General features: G+C 45.0%; 1 protein-coding gene across 9 annotated transcripts in view; it reads right to left on the reverse strand.

The window, feature by feature from the left end:
* The window catches only part of USP32 (ubiquitin specific peptidase 32), a 331,878-nt gene that overhangs the window by 237,434 nt on the left and 70,198 nt on the right, over nucleotides 1-24,246 (reverse strand). For 7 of the 9 annotated variants that reach the window (XM_075589607.1, XM_075589608.1, XM_075589615.1 and 4 more), the window contains one exon: nucleotides 15,954-16,081. In XM_075589607.1, the coding sequence (XP_075445722.1) occupies nucleotides 15,954-16,081 (128 nt within the window). Of the gene's footprint in view, nucleotides 1-15,953; nucleotides 16,084-24,246 lie in introns of those variants that run through there. The other 2 variants (XM_075589613.1, XM_075589614.1) reach the window with 2 other exon arrangements.

Genomic DNA, 24,246 nt, shown 5'->3' on the forward strand with positions numbered 1-24,246 from the left:
ACACGAGGGGCTCTGTTTGAGTCTCCTGAGCAGCCCCCCCCCCCCCCCCTAGCAGAGGTACATGCCTGGAGCAGCCCCCACTCTCTTCCCCTGGCGGAGCTGCTGCAGCCAGCCCCCCGGCAGAGGTACAGGGCCATGGGGGGGGAGGGAGGGGGGTACTGAAGGGCACTTTGACGCGCATGGGGCACTCTGCCCTCTTCCTCCCTCCCTCTGTTGGTGCTGCGGGGGGGACAGAACGCTCAACCTCCCCCCATTACTGTACCAGAGCAGGAGGCAACAGGGCATGGTAACGTGCGTGTGCGCGCTCACTCGGCACTCTTCCTTCCTTCCTCCCTAGAGTCCCTGCCGACGGTGCTGCGTCATTACTGCGCATGCGCGGCGCGGGCGTGTGGTGGGAATGGCACCGCTGCCAGCCGCATGCGTGTCTTTCCTCTGCATCCCCATGACTACTGCGCATGCGCGGCCTGGCAGCGGACATGTTGGGGGAACGGCGCCGCTGCCAGCCGCTTCTGCGCAGAAGTCCGTAGTCGTCGCCATTAGTAATGCGCATGAGCGCCATTGCAGCGGACGTATGGGGAGAATGGCGGCCGTTAGGAGCGGCTTGATCGGCCGTGTGGAGGGAGCGGCACCCATTAGGAGCGGTGCCGGCGGCGGCTATCGCCGCAGCCGCATGTCACAGCAGGCGTGTGGGGGGAGGGGGAGCCGTGACGTCATTTCCGTTTCACATTTCGTCTCCAACTCTCCAGTTTTACCCCATCAAAATAGGTGCCTCTAAAGAAGTTTCACTTCAAAAACGCACACGCTAACCCGGGTGAGGTCACAGGCGAATGCCTCCGCGCGGGCGCAGGCTGTATGGACCTGCCTTAAGGAGGGGGAATGAACAGGGTAAGTGAAGGTGGGGGGGGAGGGGAGGGATGGGGCGGCTATGGACAAACAAGGACGTTGTTAACAAAGGACGAGGTTAACAAAGTCCATCTCCAATCTATACTATATTTCTAAGTTTGTTATTCCGTTTGTTTGTATGTCCGAAGCATGGAAATCTCACAAACGGCATGACGTAGCACAACAAAACTTTTACTGGACATTGTGCTGCGGATTGTAAATCAACGCAACTATTTTGAGCTTCCAATATGACTCACCTCCCAAATTATGGACATTCTAAGTTTCCATCGGGTGTCCTGCAAAAATGTTAGAGCAGGAGCGGGGGGGATGGCCGTGGCTACTAAGGGAGGGTGCGTGTCCTTGGCTGGATCGGGGCTGTGTGTATATCTGTGTGTGTGATGTGAGATGTGCAGGGCAGATGCCAGCTAGCGGGGGGAGATGTACCAGCAGGGGTGGGGGGGAGGGGCAGGGAGATGTGCCGGCAGCGAGGGGAGATGCGGCAGCAGCGCGGGGCGATGTGCCGACAGCGGGGGGATATGTACCAGAGGGGGGGAGCAGGGAGATGTGCCGGCAGCGAGGGGAGATGTGCCGGCAGCGAGGGGAGATGTGCCGGCAGCAGCGCAGGGAGGAGATGTGCCAGCAGCGGGGGGAGGAGGGTGGGGAGATGTGCCGGCAGCGAGGGGATATTCTGCAGCAGCACGGGGAGATGTGCCGGCAGCTCCCCGGGCACAAAAGCTAGTAGTATTATATGCGTCACTGTTCATGGTACATAAAATCACAATGTGATCTGTTCAAAACAAGAATGACATCTATTATCGGTTGCCTAAAACACTAGGAGATAATTTACCCAACATCAAGCACACTAAGAGCCTAAATAAATATTATCCTTCGTACTAATGGCAGATTCCAGCTAATTGAAGGGTGAGCAGTCACTTCAGACAATATTGAATTGGGTGCCAAGTGTAAAAGGGATCAAATCAACAAATTATCATTGTCATGAATACCTTAACTATTCATCCTTGTTTTCATCAACTATTTGATTGGTTAACTATCCATTATTAGTTTTGGGTTGGTATGCCCTAGCCCAACTGGATGCCTTTGTTAAATATCTTATTATTTAAAGTAGAGTATGACATGAGAAAATCTGCAACAAATGTCACATCAAACCCAAACCGAGGTGACAGGGTAATTTATGATACCCTAATTTGCATGTGTCATTCAAGACCATTTGAATAAGAAATACAGCTCAACCCCGTTATAGCGCGATCCGCTACAACGCGAATCCGCTTATAACGCAGTCTGAGCATGGCTCCCTAATTGAAAGCCTCCATTTTGCCGCCTTATCTGCATCTCAAATCCTCCATTTTGCCCCCTTACACTCTCCTCGTCCTGCTGTCCACGTGCTCATCTCTCTCTCTTGCTGTCGCGTGCCATTGTTTGTTTTTTTTTCAAACATTCAATTCAATGCTTTATTGACTACCAAACACAGACACCCAATTGAACATTAATACGTTTTGTACAAAACACATGCAGGGATTTAACTATTATAATTAAATTATTACTCAATAAAGAATAATAGGGGGGCTTCCGGTGACGTCATCAGGTATGGTGGTGTAGGAGATGACCCACCGGATTAAAATTGATATATAACGCTCCCAAACCCGAAATACACGGCTCAAAAACGTACCCCCAGTAAGAGGAGAGACCGGAGCATGGCCAAGCAACTAAAGAAGCCTGCAGCACAGGCGGTGTTGCGGTTCTTCTCGCCGACACAGAGGTGCCCAGGACCCGCGCCAGCAAACCAAGATGGCGGTGGACCACGAGGTTCGCAGGAGCCGCAAGCAGCCCTAAATAAGGGAACGAAAGCCCATGAAACTCCTGAAATGGAGATGGAACAGATTACTCGATCCTACCTGGAGAGCCTATTTTTCACCATGCACGTTAAACTCCAAACATCCCTACAGGCGGAAATTAAAGCAGCAGTGGCAGAGATCAAACAGGATTAGTCTGGCCTAACAGAGAGGACAACGACACTGGAAAGTGGACTGGAGGAGTCCCATTGCAAGGCAAACAGCAGCCGAAGAAGAAATCATCCGGTTGGGCGAGGAGATCTCCCTTCTCAAAGATGGGCAGGAGGACCAAGAGAATAGGGACAGGCGCCAGAATTTGCGCATAAGAAATGTTCCCGAGACGATCCTACCTGGCCAGCTTCGTCCCTATCTAGCGGAATTATTTACATTGCTCTGCGGCCCGCTGGAGGACAGGGACCTGGAGATGGATAGGGCCCACCAGGCGCTAGCTCCCAGATCAGAAGATCCCAACCGGAGACGTGATGTAATCGTAAGATTACACAGCTACACAGTAAAGGAGAAGATTATTACCGCCTGCAGAGGGAAAGAGTCATTACCTTTCCAAAATGAAACTCTCCAAATTTTCAACGACCTGTCACGGATAACAGTTGACCGAAGAAGAGAAATGAAGCCCTTGACCTCATTCCTCCGGGAGGAGGTGAAGTACCGCTGGGGTTTTCCGTTCAAGCTCACGGTAAGCTATGGCGGCAAATTCTTAACCATCCGCCACCCCGAGGACATGGCCCCATTCGTGAAAGCCCTGGGCCTGCCCCGCCGCCTTCCTGGACAACTGCAAGACCCACCGCAGCGTGAGGAGGTGGAACCGCGCAGCACCCGTCCCGCGAGGAGAATAGCGGCACCAAGGCAGGCTAGGAACAGATGAGCAGCACCGAAGTCCCGCTAATTGCCCCAGCTTTTACACCAGCGATGACAGCAGCACACGACGGCTCAAGAACCACACCAGACCAAGCCAACCGCACACAGTCTCAGCACTCCGACTCCCGATCATTTGCCGCGGAGGCAACCCACAGCTGGAGCTGCTTTAACCTTTGCCTCTGACCAGACAACAGCTGAAGAGAGCCGTGGTCCGACCGGGCTTGGGGGGTTGGCGGGGGGATTTGTGGGTGGGATAGGAGGGGATCTCGGTGTCCCGACAACAGAACTGCGGTCTACTAACTGTAAGTAGCCTAATCTCATCGTTTTAAGGCCCGGGTACAGGACTTTGGACCCCAGGCCCGGTTTGCACGCTTGTTGCTGACCATATAATAAGCTCACTAAGTGTTGTCCCCATGTTGTGTCCCCCCCCATTCAATATTACCAAAACAACTTCAGACCCAGAGGGTAGATTTCTAATGGTATACGGCTCACTAGCTGGCTCGCCGGTCGCTCTGGTCAACATCTATGCGCCAAATGACAATCAAACGGAAATTCCTGAAAGCAGCGTTAGAAAAGGTTGACCCTACTTACCTATCTTCGTTGATTGTGGGCGGAGACTTTAATATGGCCATAAACTCTGCGGAGGACAGAACCTCAGCCCAACATGGCCAACACAGAGCTCCATCTCAGAAAATGGAGAAACAATTCAAAGCGATCACCAAGGAATATTCTTCAATGGACATTTGGAGAATCCAACACCAGGGCCAAAAAGATTACACATTTTACTCAGCGCCCCACCAGTCATACTCCCGTATAGACTATTTTTTTGCTACCAAAACTATCCTGGAAGCCTCCACAAATTCGGACTTAGGCCCCATTACATGGTCAGATCATGCCCCTATCACACTAACTCTTTCCACCACATTTCACAAATTAACAACCTACACTTGGAAGCTGAATGACTCCCTATTGAACCACCCGGAGATAGAAAACAAAACTAAAATGGCTCTTAGGGAGTACTTCGCTCTCAACTGGGGCACAGTTGACTCTCCGGCGGTTCTGTGGGAAGCCCATAAGGCAGCAATCAGGGGAACTTTTATTTCAATTTCATCCCACAGAAAGAAGGCCAAGGTGAAATTAATAACAGATCTGACAACTAAAATAATAAAGCTGGACCAGCAGCATAAATCCAACCCCTTGAAAAAGATTTACAAAACCTTGACCGCAGCCAGAAATGAGCTAAAACAGGCCCAAATGGAAGAAGTAGCTAAAGCCCTCACATGGATTAGCCAGAAATACTATGATAAGGGCAATAAGGCCGACAGACTTTTGGCTAGCAAACTAAGAAGCGCTCCCAGATCACAGCGATAAAAAATAGATCGGGAGAAATAATCTATAATGAACAGAAAATAGCGGAGGAATTTACCGCATTGTACACTAAACTTTATAACCTCAAGGCTCAGGGAGGGAAAGCGGGGATACCTGCCTCTGAACCCATTAGTAAAATCCGATAGCCTCCTCCCAACACTGACAGGAGGAGAAGAATCAGATGCTTAATGTAAAATCACCCAAAAAGAGCTGGCGGACGCAATAAAAACATAAAAAATCTCAAAAGCCTCTGGCCCCGACGGCTTCTCCAATGTTTATTACAAAAGGTTTTCCCCGATCCTATCTAAGCACCTACTTTGCTTATTCAACTCATTCATGGACGGCAGCCCAATCCCCCCACCAATGACCCAGGCTAACCTCGCCATCATCCACAAAGAGGGTAGGGACCCACTGTTCTGTGGGAGTTACCGTCCAATCTCTCTACTAAATAACGATCTCAAGCTAGACAGCAAAATCCTGGCAAACAGATTGAATCCCATCCTACCGAGATTAATTCACAACGACCAGGTGGGGTTTGTGTCAGGCAGACAGGCCTCAGACAACACCCGCAAAATTATAAATATCGTTGATCATGCCCACCTCATAGCTACCAAAGCGGTTCTGTTAAGCTTGGACGCAGAGAAGGCTTCCGATAGAATCGATTGGTTATTTCTTGACAAAACAATGCAGAAATTTGGCTTCAAAGATGCGTACCTAGCGGAAGTCCGAGCACTGTACTGCAGCGGTGAAACTCCTGGGGGGTACAGCAAAAAAATTCTAAATAAAAAATGGAACGAGACAGGGATGCCCCTTATCCCCCCTCCTTTTCGCCCTAACAATTGAACCACTAGCGTCTAAGATACGAGACAACATAAATACACAGGGGGTACCAAATGGCGGAATAAACTATGAAGTCTCACTATTCGCACACGATATCATTTTAACATTAACGCAGCCCCAGATCTCCCTTCCCAATTTACAAAAGGAATTAACGGAATTTGGCAAAATATCAGGATACAAAATTAACAGTGACAAATCAGAAGCCCTCGACCTAAATTTATCAGAACCAGAGATGCGGACATTGAAATTAAACTTTAACTATAAGTGGAGCCCTACATACATCAAATACCTGGGAGTACATGTATCGAGGAATTACTGCTCCCTATACCAAAATAACTATCCCAACCTCTTAAGGAAAATTAAAAAAAGATCTGGATAAATGGGAAAATTACCAGATCTCATGGATCGGGAGGATGATCTCAGTTAAAATGAATATACTCCCCAGATTACTATATTATTTCTAGACGCTCCCGATCCATGTCCCTGGTTCTGAAATAAAAACTATCCAAAATAAAATCTTTCAATTTATTTGGAACGGAAGGAGACCCAGGGTAGCTAGGTCAGTTCTTATGGCATCTAGGACAAAAGGAGGATTGGGGGTCCCAGATATTAATAAATATTACCAAGCAGCCCAATTAAGACAAGCGGTCATATGGAACTCGGATCCTGACAAGCTATGTTGGCTAGCAATTGAATCTCAATATTCCAGGACGACTTCTCTACCAGCTTATCTTTGGAGCGTTGACAGGGGAAATTACATGGCGCCCAAATTCGAGCTGGGAGCAATGAAACATACGTGGGACATATGGGCAAAAACCAAAACCAAATTCCTGCTCTCCTCCCCTTGCTCCCAACTCACTCCAATATTTAACAACCTTAAATTCCCACCAGGATGTGAAGCCCGACAATTTGACCTTTTTAAAACAATGGGGATCAGAGCGATCGCGGACCTGCTGAGCAATGGACAGTTCCTGAGTCTCCAAGAATTGCGCACCAAATTAAAATTGCATCACCTGGATACATTTAAGTTTCTCCAAATCCGACACTTTCTACAAAAAAATGTCCCCATCGTTGAAATTCCCCCCTCTCACAAAATTTGAGAAACTCTGTCGAGAAGGAGTACATCAAAAAGGTCTAACAACACAAATATACGCCGGTATGGAGAATCCGGCGAACTCTACCGCTCACGACTATATGCTTAAATGGGAAGCGGAATTGGACATAGTTATTGACAGAGGACAGGGAGGAAATATGGGACACAGCCTTAGGAACTTCCATCTGTACCACGGTGAAGGAAAACATCTATAAAATAATTTATCACTGGTATCTTACCCCAGTGAGGTTAAAACAAATCTACCCTCTGGCCTCAGATCTATGCTGGAGAGGCTGTGGACATAGAGGGGACATGGCCCATATCTGGTAGCTATGTCCAGAAATCCAAAAATACTGGCTTACAGTACAAGATTTGATAAAAGAGGTCACAGGCCTCACAATTCCTATAGATCCATTGACCTTCCTTCTGGGCAGACCGATGGAGGACATCGATCGCCCAGTATGGAAATTAAACTCCTTTATCCTAACAGCAGCAAGATGTTCAGTCGCATATTCGTGGAAGATAGCGCCCCCCACTAAACAGTTAGTGAAAAAAAGAGTCAACGATGTTATGAGTATGGAAAAACTCACGGCCTTCTTGAAACGCTCAACTGAAGGTTTCTATAAAATCTGGGAACCCTGGTTAACCCATTAACCCAAACCAAACCAGTATACAACCCCAGACAGTTCAGAACCACAGAAGTGCCATGAAGGGTGGATGTAGGGACCCGGCCGGACGAGGAGAGGGTGGAACGACCCCCTCTCCCCCCCTCTCTTTTTTTCCACACCACAGGGACCAAGACGTGGCCTTAGGGGGTCTCTCCTTTCTCCCCCCCCCCCCACATGAACAAGGAAAACACAACTGTATTAGGCCAATACTGATAATGTAAAACCAATGTATGTAAAGATAATTCTGCCTAATAAAAACGTTTGAAAAAAATAAAAAAATAAAGAATAATAAATCATAATAATAATTATATACCATTTATAAATTATACAATATAATAAAAATAATGTTATACATTTTTTAAATACAGATCATACAGGAATTGAACCCAGGACCCTTTCATATGTTGGTTAAGATTTAACATTGACATTGACATTGACATTGACATGTACTCTGTGGCAATGTGTTGTAGAGGATAAATATATTTATAGGGTATGTCCTGTCGAACAAAGCCTATGGTGTAGAGGTAAGAGGCAAGGCATTGGTATCAGAAGGTCCCGAGTTCAATCCCTGCATGTGTTTTGTACAAAATGTATTAATGTTTAATTGTGTCTGTGTCTGGTAGTCAATAAAGCATTGAATTGAATGTTTGAAAAAAAAAAAAAACAATGGCACACGACAGCAAGAGAGCAGAGAGATGAGCACGTGGACAGCTGGAAGAGGAGAGCACTGGTAAGGTGGCAAAATGGAGGAGAATTAAATCTGTAATGAGGAGGCTCGATGCCGGTGAAATTTTAACGCGACCCCGGTTGTAACGCGGTCTCGGGGTTGTGGACCCCAAGGACCGCGTTATAACGGGGTTGAGCTGTACTTGAAGTGGCCGCATATTTCGAGGACTACTTTCTTCATTTTTACATTTCAAATGAGAAACAAGACAAGTAGACACCGTTAATATAGTTAAATATGTATGCTCATTGTTAATTATAAATATGTTTCCCATAGTCAAATTTTTTACTGGGTAACAGCTGCACCGATTACACTGCAATTACATGTAATATAATTGGTTATTTAAGATTATATATCACCTTCCAATAAAACCACAAAATCCTGGCAAATCTCACACAACAAATATGTTTATAAATTCTGTAGTGGGTCTAATCTACCATTAAAGTTCTTGACCTTTGTTTTCCATCAGAAATATACAGGACAAAATAGTCCCCTGACTAAAATAATGTAGGAGTGGAATGAAAGGGCACTTCAGAAAACAACATCAATTACCTGGATGCACTGTTATAGAATAAATCAAATATCAAAACCAGTCTACAAGCACTCAACAATAAATTTATTAAAATCATCAATTTAACAGCCCTCACTTTGAACCTCTAGCCCTGCTAGGATAATAAGTATTGTCATTATATAGTGCTCTTAAATATACAGCACAATACAGGCATACCCCACATTAATGTACGCAATGGGACCGGAGCATGTATGTAAAGCGAAAATGTACTTAAAGTGAAGCACTACCTTTTTCCCACTTATCGATGCATGTACTGTACTGCAATCATCATATACGTGCATAACTGATGTAAATAACGCATGTGTAACAGGCTCTATAGTCTCCCCGCTTGCGCACAGCTTCGGTACAGGTAGGGAGCCGGTATTGCTGTTCAGGACATGCTGACAGGCGCAGGCGTGAGCTGCTGTTTGCCTATTGAGCAAGATGTACTTACTCACGAGTGTACTTAAAGTGAGTGTCCTTAAACCGGGGTATGCTTGTACAACATAAACAGAACACAAAACATGTAGGGAAGAACAGAGACCATCTAGTTTTGAGAGCACAAGGCATAACAAGAACAATTGAAAAGGTTATACATCAAAATTTGTCATCTAAGTTGACATACAGTGGTTAGAAAAAAAAAAGTGTAACTGCTTTAAGACAGCACAGTTCACAGGAGGAAGGCAACTTTGATTTGTGATGTCACCTATGCAATTAGTAGCATCATGGAAGCGCACTGAAATATATTTGTTCTGACGCAATCTCTCTCTTTCTGGAACACAAAACGACATCTGTACATAAATGTGTACCACCCACAGCACTCAAAAAATGAAAAACTAACACAGAAGTGTCCTGAAAATATCTATCTTTTCATGTAGTCAAGTAAAGACATATGTGACACACTATCATCTATGGCAGCGGTGCGCAACCCCCAGGGGGGGGCGCGAGACTGCCGACGGGGGGCGCGGGGTTTACAGAGGCCCCGCGCGCTTCCCGAAGGCACTTAAATTAAGTGCCGGGGGAGCTGCAGGGCCTCTATAAACCATACTTACCCGTGGCTCCGGCGGCTTCCTCCCGGCGTCGCCATGGCAACGCGGCGTCAAAATGACGCTGCGAGGTCATGTGACGTCACGTTGCTATGGCAACGTGACGTCATTACGCCGGTGCGAGGGTAAGTTGGGGTTGGGGGGGGGCGCGGGAGTGAGGGGACAGCCGGCAGGGGGGCGCAGGGAAAAAAGTTTGCGCCCCCCTGATCTATGGCATAAAACGCTCTCAAATCTCTAAGTCAAAACTGTGGGGAAATGATGTGTATGATCCATCTATATCCCAATCTGTGTTACTGTAATATCATTGATATAACCATGAACATAATAATAAAAAACATCTTTGTAAGACAGCTGAGTAACATGGGGAACAAAGATAATATTGTATATATATATATATATAGATGGATCATACATAATTTGAGATATCTCAAGGGTTAATGAATACATATCTCTCTGCCCGATATCCATGTATATCTTAATCTTAATTCTCGACATTCCATTCTAGGTTGTTCGTTGTTTTTAATTACCTTTTTACTAACAAATTGTTAATTTCAGGAACAAGACATTTATTATGTTGTCTGTTCATTTGTTTATCCATTCACAATTAGTGGCGTTTGTATACACGAACCCCCGGCCAGATGACGTGTGATTCTGAGCCTACCTCCCATTGGCTACCCACATCTGCCAATAGGGTTGCTTTGGCCGGTTTCGCGCCACAGCGGTGACGCGTCGCACGTCAGATGGAGGCGGGGGGACGTCTATATCAGCTGTGAGAGACGCGACTTACAAATACTCTTTGACAAAGGGCGCCTGCCCGAAACGCGTTAGAGATTTGACCTGCTATTGTACCATGATGTCTACCATGGAATAAAGATGCTTTTAACCTCATGCTAACTGGTGTTTAGCCCCCAACATTTTTGCTGTGCTTCACTTTCTCCACACGGATTAATCCTGCTATCTTGCTCATCAAGCGTGATGCACGCCAACGGATCCACCGCCTCAGAACTGTGAGTACTCCTCTCCCTTATACACAGGATTGGAGGATCATTTTCTTACCTTGTGCTATTCTCCAGGGTGATGACATGGTATGTTGATGTTCATACAGAGACTGTGTTCACATCCATATTAACATTGGAGTTCATACACTACATGTCCCCATACTAAGGAGTTAAATAAGATTGGAATTCATGTAACTCACGAGGCTGGATGAAGGTTGCTCCTTACACTTATGATCAGTACCTCTCAGGATATGATCACATTATAATGTCTCAATAGTGCTGAGCACCGAATTTGGGAACCTTTCCTATTTTCTGTTACCTTGTACAGTATGCTTTTGAAGTTTAAAAAAAGGACATACCCTGCATAGAAATTTTAAATTTGCTATGGACTACTTGGGGAAAATACATTTCTTCATAAGAATAGAAATCTATAGGTAAATCATCATGATGACCCGTTGTGGAACAAAACCCAGTGCCACAGTCCTTCAGGCTCCTGGGTCATGTGATCACTAGTGTAGCGATCGTATAACCAAAAAATGTCACCTGCTGTCAAGATTGGAAGAGGAAGTCCTTCTGCTCCATTCGAATTGTAATCTCAGCGCAGAGTACTGAGGTCACAATCACCCATAGAAACCAGCAATATGTTCATGATTTTGGGGTGTCATAAGGCCACAACAGTGCACATGATATGACATTACCCCAATATTATGGGTTAAACAGTGAGCTTTTCACAAAATTGATATCCACCCAGTCCAATTTTTCTGCATTTGCATGATCAGAACAACTTTGGATTAGTATATGCTGACAAGAGACTAGATTTAAATGTAGACAACCCCCTGCTAGGTTATAATCTATCATGCTACATTTATTTACACTGAATGATTTCAACATATGGCACAACAAAAACACTTCATTACAATATAAAACATAAATACTTTAAGTCTGCCCTGAAAATATATAAATAACTCAAAAAGGATGTGTCCACTACACTTTATTACACTAGCAGATATAATAATCAGGTACTGAAAATCAAAACAAATATATTCGACTTAGTGATGTGATAGGAGTTTGAATACTGTATAAATTAACTATGGAGAGCAATAAATATACACTCTTTGGGTTCATAAAAACAATATTGCTTAATGCATGATAATCTTAAACTTTTGTTAAACCCATTAATCTTCTAAACATTGTGCAATTGATGGTCACAATATGTTACTTGTAAACTTGGAAAGCATGGCTTTACCGCATTGCTCAGATTTTCTGAGTTATTCTGATAAATCTGAAAATAAGCCGTCTGACTCACAAAACAATTATTGTGTTCGTCAACCTTATAATGCTAAGTAAATTTTTGAAATATGATTTTATATTTTGTTGTAGACGCAAATTTCTCACTTAAACATTACAAACTACAAACAATATTTAAAAAAAAAATAAAAAAAAGTGAAGTGTAACATCTGGTATATACAATAGGCTTCTACCTTTGTATAAATTGGCTACATATGAGCAGCAAATGTAATGAACCCAGGACAAATATAGTGCGTTGCTATACCTCTGCCCTTGGTTAGAGCAGGAGGTAGGAGTGGGAGGGAAAGGAATCCTATACTCCACGTGGCAGATAGCTGTGAACAGATATCACATAATTTAACTATATAAAATATATTACATCAACATATTTCCCAGACATCTCAGGTGTGTTCACATGCATTTCCCCAAGTTTGTTAAGGGTAATTTATCTCGGCATGATTTCTGACCATGAATTTCCCGCTACTCTGCAAACTCGCACCTCAATAAATAGCCCAAGAATAGCAATTCTGCCAATTTTCTTAACTTGCATTCCACATGGAATTGCATAGCTGTTGCCAAAGTGCATACAAAAATGCCAGTTTTTACACCGTTTGGGAATGTGATAAGTGCCCCAAGAGTGTTTTAATTAGGCCCCACAGACCACTATAAAAGGGTGTAGTCAGGAGTCTGACAATCTGGTCTGCTGTGGTAGAGGGCATACTGCAGAGACTTGCTCCTCCTGCATGAAGGGACATGAAACCTTGAACTTCTGCCTTGAAGTGAACTCCATAGTGCTGGCTGCTATTACTACTGACAAGAGGTCTAGTTCCAAAATGCTGTACATATTTATCCTGTCGTCACGGGTCTGTTTGTGAAGAGGGGGACCCATGACTTAAGTAACAGACCTACTGTTCCTGGAGAAAATAAACATTTATCATAATACAGCACTTTTAATATTTTAGCCTAATCATATATATTATATTATAATATATATGATTAGGCTAAAATATTAAAAGTGCTGTATTATGGGAAATGTTTATTTTCTCCAGGAACAGTAGGTCTGTTACTTAAGTCATGGGTCCCCCTCTTCACAAACAGACCCGTGACGACAGGATAAATATGTACAGCATTTAAATGTATAGGTTTGTCGAGCACTGTGTATATATATATTCTACTTCTACTTCTCATACACTAACTAAAATAATATATATATATATATATATATATATATATATATATATATATATATATATATATATATATATATATATATATATATATATATATTATTTTAGTTAGTGTATGAGAAGTAGAATTCTAAGTGGTAACTGCATGAAAAGAGTGCTAGAAATAATGTGATTACGACTCAATAGAAGCCCTTAAGATGAAAAGTATGTAGGAATATTAACATCCTTAACAGCGATTTTATTAATTACTTTACACATTTTTACTTCTTATAATAACTCAAGGACCTTTACAAAACTTGCACTGTGCGCTATTGCAAACCACTGCATGGTATTCCCTAAAGCAGGGGTGTGCAAACTGGGGGGCGCGAGATTTTTCTGGAGGAGCACAGTGGTTGCAGAGGCCCTGCACTCTTCCCCAAGGCATTTAAATTAAATGCATGGGGACTGCTTGAGGTCTCTGCAACTTCACTTAACAGGATTCAGAGGCTTGGTGTGACGCGTCGCCATGGCAACGCGGTGGTAAATCACGTGACGTCACAAGACCTCAGCAAAAGAGGAAAGGTGGGTGCAGCTCAAATAAGTTTGCGCACCCGTGCCCTAAAGTATCCTACTAGGCAGCACAATTCACGTTCATGGAGTTATCTATACACAACTGATTACTATATTATTTACAAACAAAGTCCAGTGCTACATCCAATGGCAAAAATACACAGTGAAATACCTGTATATCTCTTGAATAGGCATATGCCTTGGAGGAGCCCACAGGCTTACAATGCGTTGGCCAAAGTGTTAAACTAAATGACCCTTTTATTCAAGAGATATATAGGTATTTCACTGTATTTTTGCCATTGGATATAGCACTGGGCTCTTTGTGTTTGTTTGTAGTATATGTTGCCATGTCCAGTAGCACTCTTTTTTGACATTTATATACATATATACAGTGTTCGACAAACCTATACATTTGCATGCCCCGGGCGAGTGTATTTAACATTGTGGCGAGCTCCTATTGGCCCAAGCAGCACACGTGGTACTAGGTGGCGAGTAGATTTTTTTTGTTCGGCGAGTAGATTTTTTGGTGATTTGTCGACCACTGCATATGCATATATATATATATAAATATATATATATTGTGGTAACTTTTGGGGCTTAAATGAGCATACTGGGTACCTGTGTGTTTACTATATTATTTAACCATATTTTCAAAAAAATCCGTTTAGGTCCCTGCCTCATCCCCCTGGGATTGCGTCCCCCCCACCCCATCGCTCAGTGCGGCGTCAAAGGACGCACGGGGTCATGGGATGTCACGTGACTCGCAGCATCATTTGCCGCCGCGTTGCCATGCAGACGCTTCCAGACCCCAGCTGAAGGTTGAGGTTCCAGTGGCCTCATGCGACCCCCCTGCATTTAATTTTAATGGCTTAGGGAAGAGCGCGGGGCCTCTGCGAACGCCTGTGCCCCACCCCCAGGAAAAATCTTGCGCCCCCATTAGTAAGGCATGTTACCAGAATGAAAATTCAGGAATATACATTTTAAAAAATCTAAAGAATCTCTAGGAGACACATCCAACCCTAAACCAATGCTTTGCAGGCTTTCCCACACTGAAGTGTTTCAGTGCCACATACTGTAACATAAGAATAATTTTTCTAAATGTTATATGTCTCCTTAAACTGGGCTTCAAAACAGTGATGTCATCTGCTTGGGCACTTTTAGATAATTTGCGAATAAAAACATTGATCCCCTGACCTCTTCAAACTATGCACACCACAGTTATTGGTAGAAGGTATTTATTATGGTCATGAACCAGAGTTATCCACATTAGTACAAACTACTTTTATTAAACACACCAAAAAGGTTAACCAAAAGTCTGATTCAAGTGGGTTGCTACAAAATATCCTAATTTTGTTTCAATTATACCACTTCAAGAGGTAACACCAAGATTACTATGTATGTACAGGCAGTCCTCGGTTATCCAAAGGAATCCGTTCTGGAAGTAGCGTTGGATAGTGAAACCGTTGTAAAGTGAGTTCAATGTTAATCAGTGGGGGTGAGCATTGGAAAACGTATTCAGGCGTCGGATAACGCATTCCGGCGTCGAAAAGCGGCCCATAGGGTTGCTTTGTACAGCGTTGGATATGCCATTCGTTGAAAAGTGAAACCTTGGATAGCGAGGACTACCTGTATGGAGTTTATGGTAACGAAAATAGAGTTTCCAAGATTCATCTATTTCGAACAGGCTTATCAAAATTGGTGCTGGTGTAGCACAGCAGTTCTGCTAAATGGTAACATGACATTTAGCTCCTTAAATTCCACCGACTAAAATATGTGCATCCCTGAAAAAATTACTGCAGAGTATTGCCACACAAAGATTTGAGAAATCCGTGCATTCTAATTCTTTTCATAGCTTTTAGATAGAATAGCAATTGGAGTCAGTACATGCAAAAGTTAATCTTACACATCCCTTCTTTATGAAACCTGAGGTTTTCATATCTGTGCACATTAGTACATTTATGAAAAGGTAATCACAACCTGTCCTTTACTCAACTTATTTGCTACTGAAGCTAGAAACAAAAAAATAATTCATTACCTCTGCAACTTTTGGAGGGACGCCATCACCAAGCACTTCCCTGATGAAGCATTGCTGGCTCATGTAATAGGAAAGACCACATGTTCTTTTGAAGGCATCTTTTAGCCGTTTCAGTTCTACATCCGTCACTACATTTGAATAGGAAAAATAAAACAAATTATTAGCACACGTTGACCAACATACTTTGTAATTCTAACAATCCATGTTTTTTCCAGAAATTGTTATGCCCATAGCCAGAAAAACGTTAACATTTCTTTAATCAGTCATCATTTGGTATGTTTCTGAACTGCATCCCCTGTTTTAACAGAAATAACCACCCGGCCTTTATTATTGATCTATGGTATGTTTGAATATCAAAAGGTGATTTTTTTTATTTATTTTTTTAACTCTCAACTGTGTGCTGCTAATTCTCTCCCAGCCCCCCTCCCATCTCTCATCTCTCCCAGCCCCTCTCCCATCTCTCATCTCTCCCAGCCCCTCTCCCATCTCTCATCTCTCCCAGCCCCTCTCCCATCTCTCATCTCTCCCAGCCCCTCTCCCATCTCTCATCTCTCCCAGCCCCTCTCCCATCTCTCATCTCTCCCAGCCCCTCTCCCATCTCTCATCTCTCCCAGCCCCTCTCCCATCTCTCCCAGCCCCTCTCCCATCTCTACCATCCCTTCTCCCATCTCTCCCAGCCCCTCTCCCATCTCTCCCAGCCCCTCTCCCATCTCTCCCAGCCCCTCTCCCATCTCTCCCAGCCCCTCTCCCATCCCCTCTCCCATCTCCCCCAGCCCCTCTCCCATCTCCCCCAGCCCCTCTCCCATCTCCCCCAGCCCCTCTCCCATCTCCCCCAGCCCCTCTCCCATCTCTCCCAGCCCCTCTCCCACATCTCTCCCAGCCCCTCCCACATCTCTCCCAGCCCCTCCCACATCTCTCCCAGCCCCTCCCACATCTCTCCCAGCCCCTCCCACATCTCTCCCAGCCCCTCCCACATCTCTCCCAGCCCCTCCCACATCTCTCCCAGCCCCTCCCACATCTCTCCCAGTCCCCTTCACATCTCTCCCAGTCCCCTTCACATCTCTCCCAGTCCCCTTCACATCTCTCCCAGTCCCCTTCACATCTCTCCCAGTCCCCTTCACATCTCTCCCAGTCCCCTTCACATCTCTCCCAGTCCCCTTCACATCTCTCCCAGTCCCCTTCACATCTCTCCCAGTCCCCTTCACATCTCTCCCAGCCCCCTTCACATCTCTCGCAGCCCCCTTCACATCTCTCCCAGCCCCCTTCACATCTCTCCCAGCCCCCTTCACATCTCTCCCAGCCCCCTTCACATCTCTCCCAGCCCCCTTCACATATCTCCCAGCCCCCTTCACATCTCTCCCAGCCCCCTTCACATCTCTCCCAGCCCCCTTCACATCTCTCCCAGCCCCCTTCACATCTCTCCCAGCCCCCTTCACATCTCTCCCAGTCCCCTTCACATCTCTCCCAGTCCCCTTCACATCTCTCCCAGTCCCCTTCACATCTCTCCCAGTCCCCTTCACATCTCTCCCAGTCCCCTTCACATCTCTCCCAGTCCCCTTCACATCTCTCCCAGTCCCCTTCACATCTCTCCCAGTCCCCTTCACATCTCTCCCAGTCCCCTTCACATCTCTCCCAGTCCCCTTCACATCTCTCCCAGTCCCCTTCACATCTCTCCCAGCCCCCTTCACATCTCTCGCAGCCCCTTTCACATCTCTCCCAGCCCCCTTCACATCTCTCCCAGCCCCCTTCACATCTCTCCCAGTCCTCCATGCCTACCTGGGTGGACACAGGCACCGGAAGGGCTTCCCCGGCTGAAAAAATTAGCCGGTAGTAGAATCTCTTGAATCAGAGCAGGAGGTGAGGAGCGCTCTAATACAGCAGCAGAAAGGAAGTTCCGGGTCAGGCTGCTAGATGACGCACCTCCCCTGCAGTCCTGCTCTGACTCTCACTTAAGTGATTCTATTACCGGCTAACAAGATATCCTTGCGGAAAGAACGGAGCACAGCAAATGCAGTAAGAAGGGGGCTAGATACCGCTGTTAAAAATCCTTTATTCCATGGTAGACATCATGGCATGGGATATGTTAAAAATCTCGAACGCGTTTCGGGCCGTCGCCCTTTGTCAACGAGAATACTAAACAGACTGCGGCTACCGCAGCTGATATAGGAGTTCCCCTGCCTCCAGCTGATTGATGACGTCATCTGCCATTGGCGCGAGATCGTCAAGGTATAATCTGATTGGTCCATATCCTGGACCAATGAGCTCCTTAGGTTGCGAATGCTTCACTGATATCAGGGAGGAAAAGGGGAGTGACACCTATATCAGGAGCGAAGCTACTGCATGCTGTAAACTCAACATGCACTAATGACAACATACAGAGTTAAAAACAATACTATAAACATGTATAGAAGCAATCTTCTACTCTGAAATGGAGAGCATGGAGGGCATCATTATATCATTTGTATGGTTATGTACAATATTCTTCATTATGTCTAATATGTAGCTATATATAATATCATCCACTGTCCTTAATGTATGTATATACATAGAGCAAAATACATCTTTGCAGGTATAATTTTTACAAATGAGAAAGCTATACTATTTATCAAACATCTGTTGTAGACAATCAGGGGTATATATAAAATAATTAGGAGTTGAGCCTCTCTAGTGACATGGATAGATAATTAAACAGTGGTATACAGATTTCTATGTCAGAGACGTCCAAAATATACATATAAGATAGTAATTATATAGTTGGAAATAAGTAGGGAATGGAAGAGAAAACATGGGAAGGTGGGGGGAGGGGGGAAGGGAGGGGGGGGGAAAAAAGGGGGGCAAGGTCCGATGGGAATAGGGAGGAGAGGGGGAAAGGAAGGTGGGGGGGGGGGGAAAGGAAGGGGGGGGGGGAAAGATGGGAAGGGGGGGGGGGAGGGGGGAAGGGGCAGGGGAGGAGGAAGAGGGAGAAGGGGAATAAGAAAGGGGGTGGGGAAGGGAGAAGGAAAAAGGGGAAGGGAGAAGGAGAGGGAAGAGGGAGGGGGTGGGGTGCCTCTCCATGTCACTAGAGAGGCTCAACTCCTAATTATTTTATATATACCCCTGATTGTCTACAACAGATGTTTGATAAATAGTATAGCTTTCTCATTTGTAAAAATTATACCTGCAAAGATGTATTTTGCTCTATGTATATACATACATTAAGGACAGTGGATGATATTATATATAGCTACATATTAGACATAATGAAGAATATTGTACATAACCATACAAATGATATAATGATGCCCTCCATGCTCTCCATTTCAGAGTAGAAGATTGCTTCTATACATGTTTATAGTATTGTTTTTAACTCTGTATGTTGTCATTAGTGCATGTTGAGTTTACAGCATGCAGTAGCTTCGCTCCTGATATAGGTGTCACTCCCCTTTTCCTCCCTGATATCAGTGAAGCATTCGCAACCTAAGGAGCTCATTGGTCCAGGATATGGACCAATCAGATTATACCTTGACGATCTCGCGCCAATGGCAGATGACGTCATCAATCAGCTGGAGGCAGGGGAACTCCTATATCAGCTGCGGTAGCCGCAGTCTGTTTAGTATTCTCGTTGACAAAGGGCGACGGCCCGAAACGCGTTCGAGATTTTTAACATATCCCATGCCATGATGTCTACCATGGAATAAAGGATTTTTAACAGCGGTATCTAGCCCCCTTCTTACTGCATTTGCTGTGCTCCGTTCTTTCCGCAAGGATATCTTGTTGCTGCTTTCTCAAACGTGATGCACGCCGTGGGACTCACTACACAGGATTTCTCTCTACTGTGAGTACATCCATCCGTTTATTACGCCTGGCTATTCATTCACTGTTGTCTTTTCTCCAGAGGGGATACAACATTCTGTGTTACTGGGAGGTCAGAGATTTTTCACTGACACTCACCAATATAATACAGTTCCCCCATACTTCAGGAGATATAATCAGAGACACATTTATATCCATATATCTGTAGAGAGTGGTGTCTCCCTGTTTCCCTCATATAGAGGCATTATTTCAAATGGACATCTAAAGATTTCCTGCAGTTGAGCACGGTACACTGGGAACGCTGTGTCCTAGTATCTACAAACTATTACCGGCTAAACTTTAAGCCCGCCGCCACCGCATACCATCTCCCGCCGCCTCAGATCCTCTCCCCCTGCCGCCTGTTAAGCACCGGTTTGGCGAACGTCAGAAATCCTAGGAACAGGTTCGCACGAACCGGCTGAATACCACCACTGCTCCCACCCCCCTTAACCCTCACTCACTCAGCCCTCTGCAAACCCTGAATAGACCCTAGCATTGCAATGCAGCAAAACATTTGAAAAGGAAAAGGCACACCCCTGCTGTTTAGTCTGCACACACACACACTTGGCTCACAACAGCTCCATGCAGCATTACCTACCTCTGGCATAATGAACCTGGTATATACATCAACTTTGTTCTCTCTCGTGGCCTCATGGAAATGTTACTCCCTCTATCCAATACAAACTCCTCCCTCCTGGCCCACACCCAACATCACCATACACCCTGGACTACCCAAAAGCCTTGCACTACCTACTGAATGTTGGTGGAGAACTCTAAAAACCAGCACACCAACCAACCCTCACTCTAATGGCAAACACCACAAATTTACAAATTGCAAACTACTCAAATTTCTACTCATACAATTACTCTCTTTAGCAGGAATAGCACCGTGGATATTCTGAACACGATACATAAAGCTTGGCCCCCTGCAGACGCACTTACCAGAACTCCCTCCTACTGTCTCTTTACGTTCTCCCTACCTACCAATTAGACTGTAAGCTCCTCGGGGCAGGGACTCCTCTTCCTTTATGTTACTTTTATGTCTAAAGCACTTATTCCCAAGATCTGTTATTTATATTATCTGTTATTTATTTGATTACCACATGTATTACTACTGTGAAGCGCTATGTACATTAATGACACTATATAAATAAAGACATACAATACAATACAGGTGATTAGGAACCTAACCCAGGCCCTCCCATTTCAACTCTGTCCCATACCCCTGAAAATTCCACCTTTAAATTCCAAAAAGGTCTATCTGTCACCCATATAAATATCCGGAGTCTGCTGCTAAAACTGGATGAACTAAGGCCACAGTGCCTTATGCATAAACCCAAAGCCATCGTTCTCACAGAAACAGGGCTAACCCTAAAACTCCCGATGCAAATATTGCCATTCAGGGATACTCCATTTCTAGGAGAGACAAGTCAAAGAGAGGAGGAGGTGTGCTATTTTATATTGCAGACACCTTACAATTTACACTTTTAAATTGCCCCCCAAGCCCACCCTTTAATGAAATCCTAGTTGGCAGAATCTGCCTCCCCTCTTCTAACCCCATCTTGGTTGCTGGCATCTACCGCCCCCCTAAAGCCCCTGACTAATATCACCCAGTTTCTTGGCTTCATTTAATCTCTGAATGATTAGAGTGAGCTGCTAGTTCTTGGGGATTTCAACTACAATTGGCTCGACCCTAAAAACCACAAAATCCAGATACAACTCAAGTCACTTAACCAAACGCAACTCATTTCCCAACCCAAACGGACAAACCTGAAATCGCACAACCACTCCTAGCTAGACTGGATTCTCTCCTCAAATCTCATCAGAATCCAATCCTCTGGCATCCTTCCTGACATTTTCAGTGACCATGCACTAGTGTACTGTGTAAGGAAAATGAAACCACCCCAATCAAGATCTAAAGTTCTCCTCACTAGAACATTTAGAAACTTTAACCTACAACAGTTTCTGGCTGACATTACCAACTGGAGTAGGAAACAGAAACAAACTGCCCGGCGCTTCCTTAATACAGTGCCACAGCACCACCCAGTGGTAAAAAATATAACAAGCAAGTGCAAGAAAGGGAAAATATGCAATATAAATAAGGTAACAACAATAAAATATATATATAATCAAAGGACCACTCAACCTTAAGAGAAAAAAGCCACAATCCTCTAGAGAACAGAAAACGCAAGGGATGAGGGAGTGTGTCCTAGATTTGACCAATGGTGTTCTGCAGCACCTTCAGATGATGAACTGCCTGGTAGCCAAGCTAGAGCTGGTGGGGAAGAAAAACAGGAAGGGAGGGGGGGGGGGGGGAGACAAAGAAGGGGCTGATGGTGTAGTAATATAAAACACCACACTCCTGACAAAAGCAAGTTAACCCTATCTTGCGAAACGCGTTGAGTGGGAGGAGGAGGAGGCGCCAATCCGTTCCCGGTTGATCGTGACGCCAGACGCCGACTCCAGTCAAGCTGCACGAGAACCCCAGCGGCCGCTTGTGGGGACCGTCAGAGACTGCCAGAGACGGAGGAGACGCACACCGGACAGCATTGGCTGTAAAGATACCCTTATGTGCCCTGAGTGGCAGTACAGAGTGTGAGTACGCCCTCAGGGGGGCTTTTTTTATGTGTCATTTATTAAAGGTGTTTTATATTACTACACCATCAGCCCCTTCTTTGTCTCCTTCCCCCCCCCCCCCCTTCCCGTTTTTCTTCCCCACCAGCTCTAGCTTGGCTACCAGGCAGTTCATCATCTGAAGGTGCTGCAGAACACCATTGGTCAAATCTAAGACACACTCCCTCATCCCTTGCGTTTTCTGACATTACCAACTGCCTGTAACAGGGGAGTTATCCCTGTTCAGGTAATGTGCCTCTAATCCAGCAGTGTGGTGGTTAACTGCTATTAACAAACACCACCTGCCTGATTAGATTGCTTAGAAAAGCCTGTCTTTTGAGACAGGAAGTGAGACTCCTTAGCTCACACCTGAGCTGAACTTGGAGATAGGAATCTCTGCTCTTAGTCCACAACTGGGCTGAACCAAGGAAGGACAGATGTCTTTAGTGACAAGCTGACCACAGGACAAAGGGGACAAGATTCTAGCCTGGAGCCTGACATTTCCTGTGCACACAAGGGTGCGGTTCCAAGAGAGCAGAGAAGCTTCCCCCTACAGCAGTCCAGCTAACAGATAAGACTTTCATTTATAAGACTTTTTGTATCTGTTCATTTCATGCTATATGTTTGGGGCTGGGAGACATGCTTATCTAAAGGGAGTGGTGGATTGCCTAGTATTTCACTAGAAATACTTCCAAGTGAATAGAAGCTTTGTTTACCTCTTGTTTGGATGGTTTCCTGATGTTAAGGAAACAGGCGCAATAAAAGCCTTATTTAATTTCCCCATAACCAGTCTCCCTTGCATACCTCTGTGAGCATCCGCCTACACTGCCCTTGGCACAGAATCGAATTCCTGACCCTGATTCTGCGCTCAACCATTTCCAAGCCGAGTTCTTAAAACTCTGATACCCATGCTCCACTACGCAGAATAAGGGTACGGGGGGCCCACCTTCCATGGATTACAACTGACCTTATAGCCCTCTACAAGTTCAGGGATGCCTTGTGGAAAAGCTACCAAGTAACTGGCACTACCAAGAATCTCAATCACTACAGATGCCTGCGGGAACATGTGCACAAGGCAAACAAGTCAGGCAAAAGCACAATATTACTGACAATCTCCTCCAGAAAAAGTCAAACCCAGCTAACTTCTGGAAGATCAAAACTATATTCCAGCCTTCTAGCCATCAACAACCAAGTAATATCAGTAAGGGGGATATTACTCTGCTAAACCCCACTGACATTGCAAATGCATTCAATGATTACTTTGTGAGGTGTGCTACTAACTTATTAGCGAAATGCAACCCAAACCACACACATGAATCTCATCATGGGAGTACCCATATAGCCCCACCCCCTCCCAACACTGCCCACAATTTTCAATTTGGCGCAGTATCCGAAGAGGAGATGACAAAAGCGCTCCTCAAATTAAAACTAAGCAGTCAGTGTGGATCTGACTTACTGCAATCTAAGTTCCTAAGACTTGGTGCTCCAGCCATTGCCATACCAATTGCTTCCATAGTCAACTCTATCCTGTCTGCAGGCCATATCCCTAAGACCTGGAAAGCTGCCAGAGTTGTCCCAATCTTCAAAAGTGAAGACAAACACTGTCCAAACTACAGGCCAATCTCTTTTCTCCCAATACTATCCAAAGTCATGGAAAAATGTGTCTACTCCCAATTAAGCAATTACTAAACCAAGACAAATTGCCCTAGTCAATTCCAATCTGGCTTTCTCTCCAAAACACTCCACCGTAACTACCCTGCTAAAAATTTGCAATGAAATCCAGTGTGGAATGGAACTGGGACAACTCACTGGTGCAATATTCCTAGATTTTGCAAAGGCTTTTTTTTAA

The sequence above is a fragment of the Ascaphus truei genome, chromosome 3 (genome assembly GCF_040206685.1).
Source record: "Ascaphus truei isolate aAscTru1 chromosome 3, aAscTru1.hap1, whole genome shotgun sequence".
Lineage (NCBI taxonomy): Eukaryota > Metazoa > Chordata > Amphibia > Anura > Ascaphidae > Ascaphus > Ascaphus truei.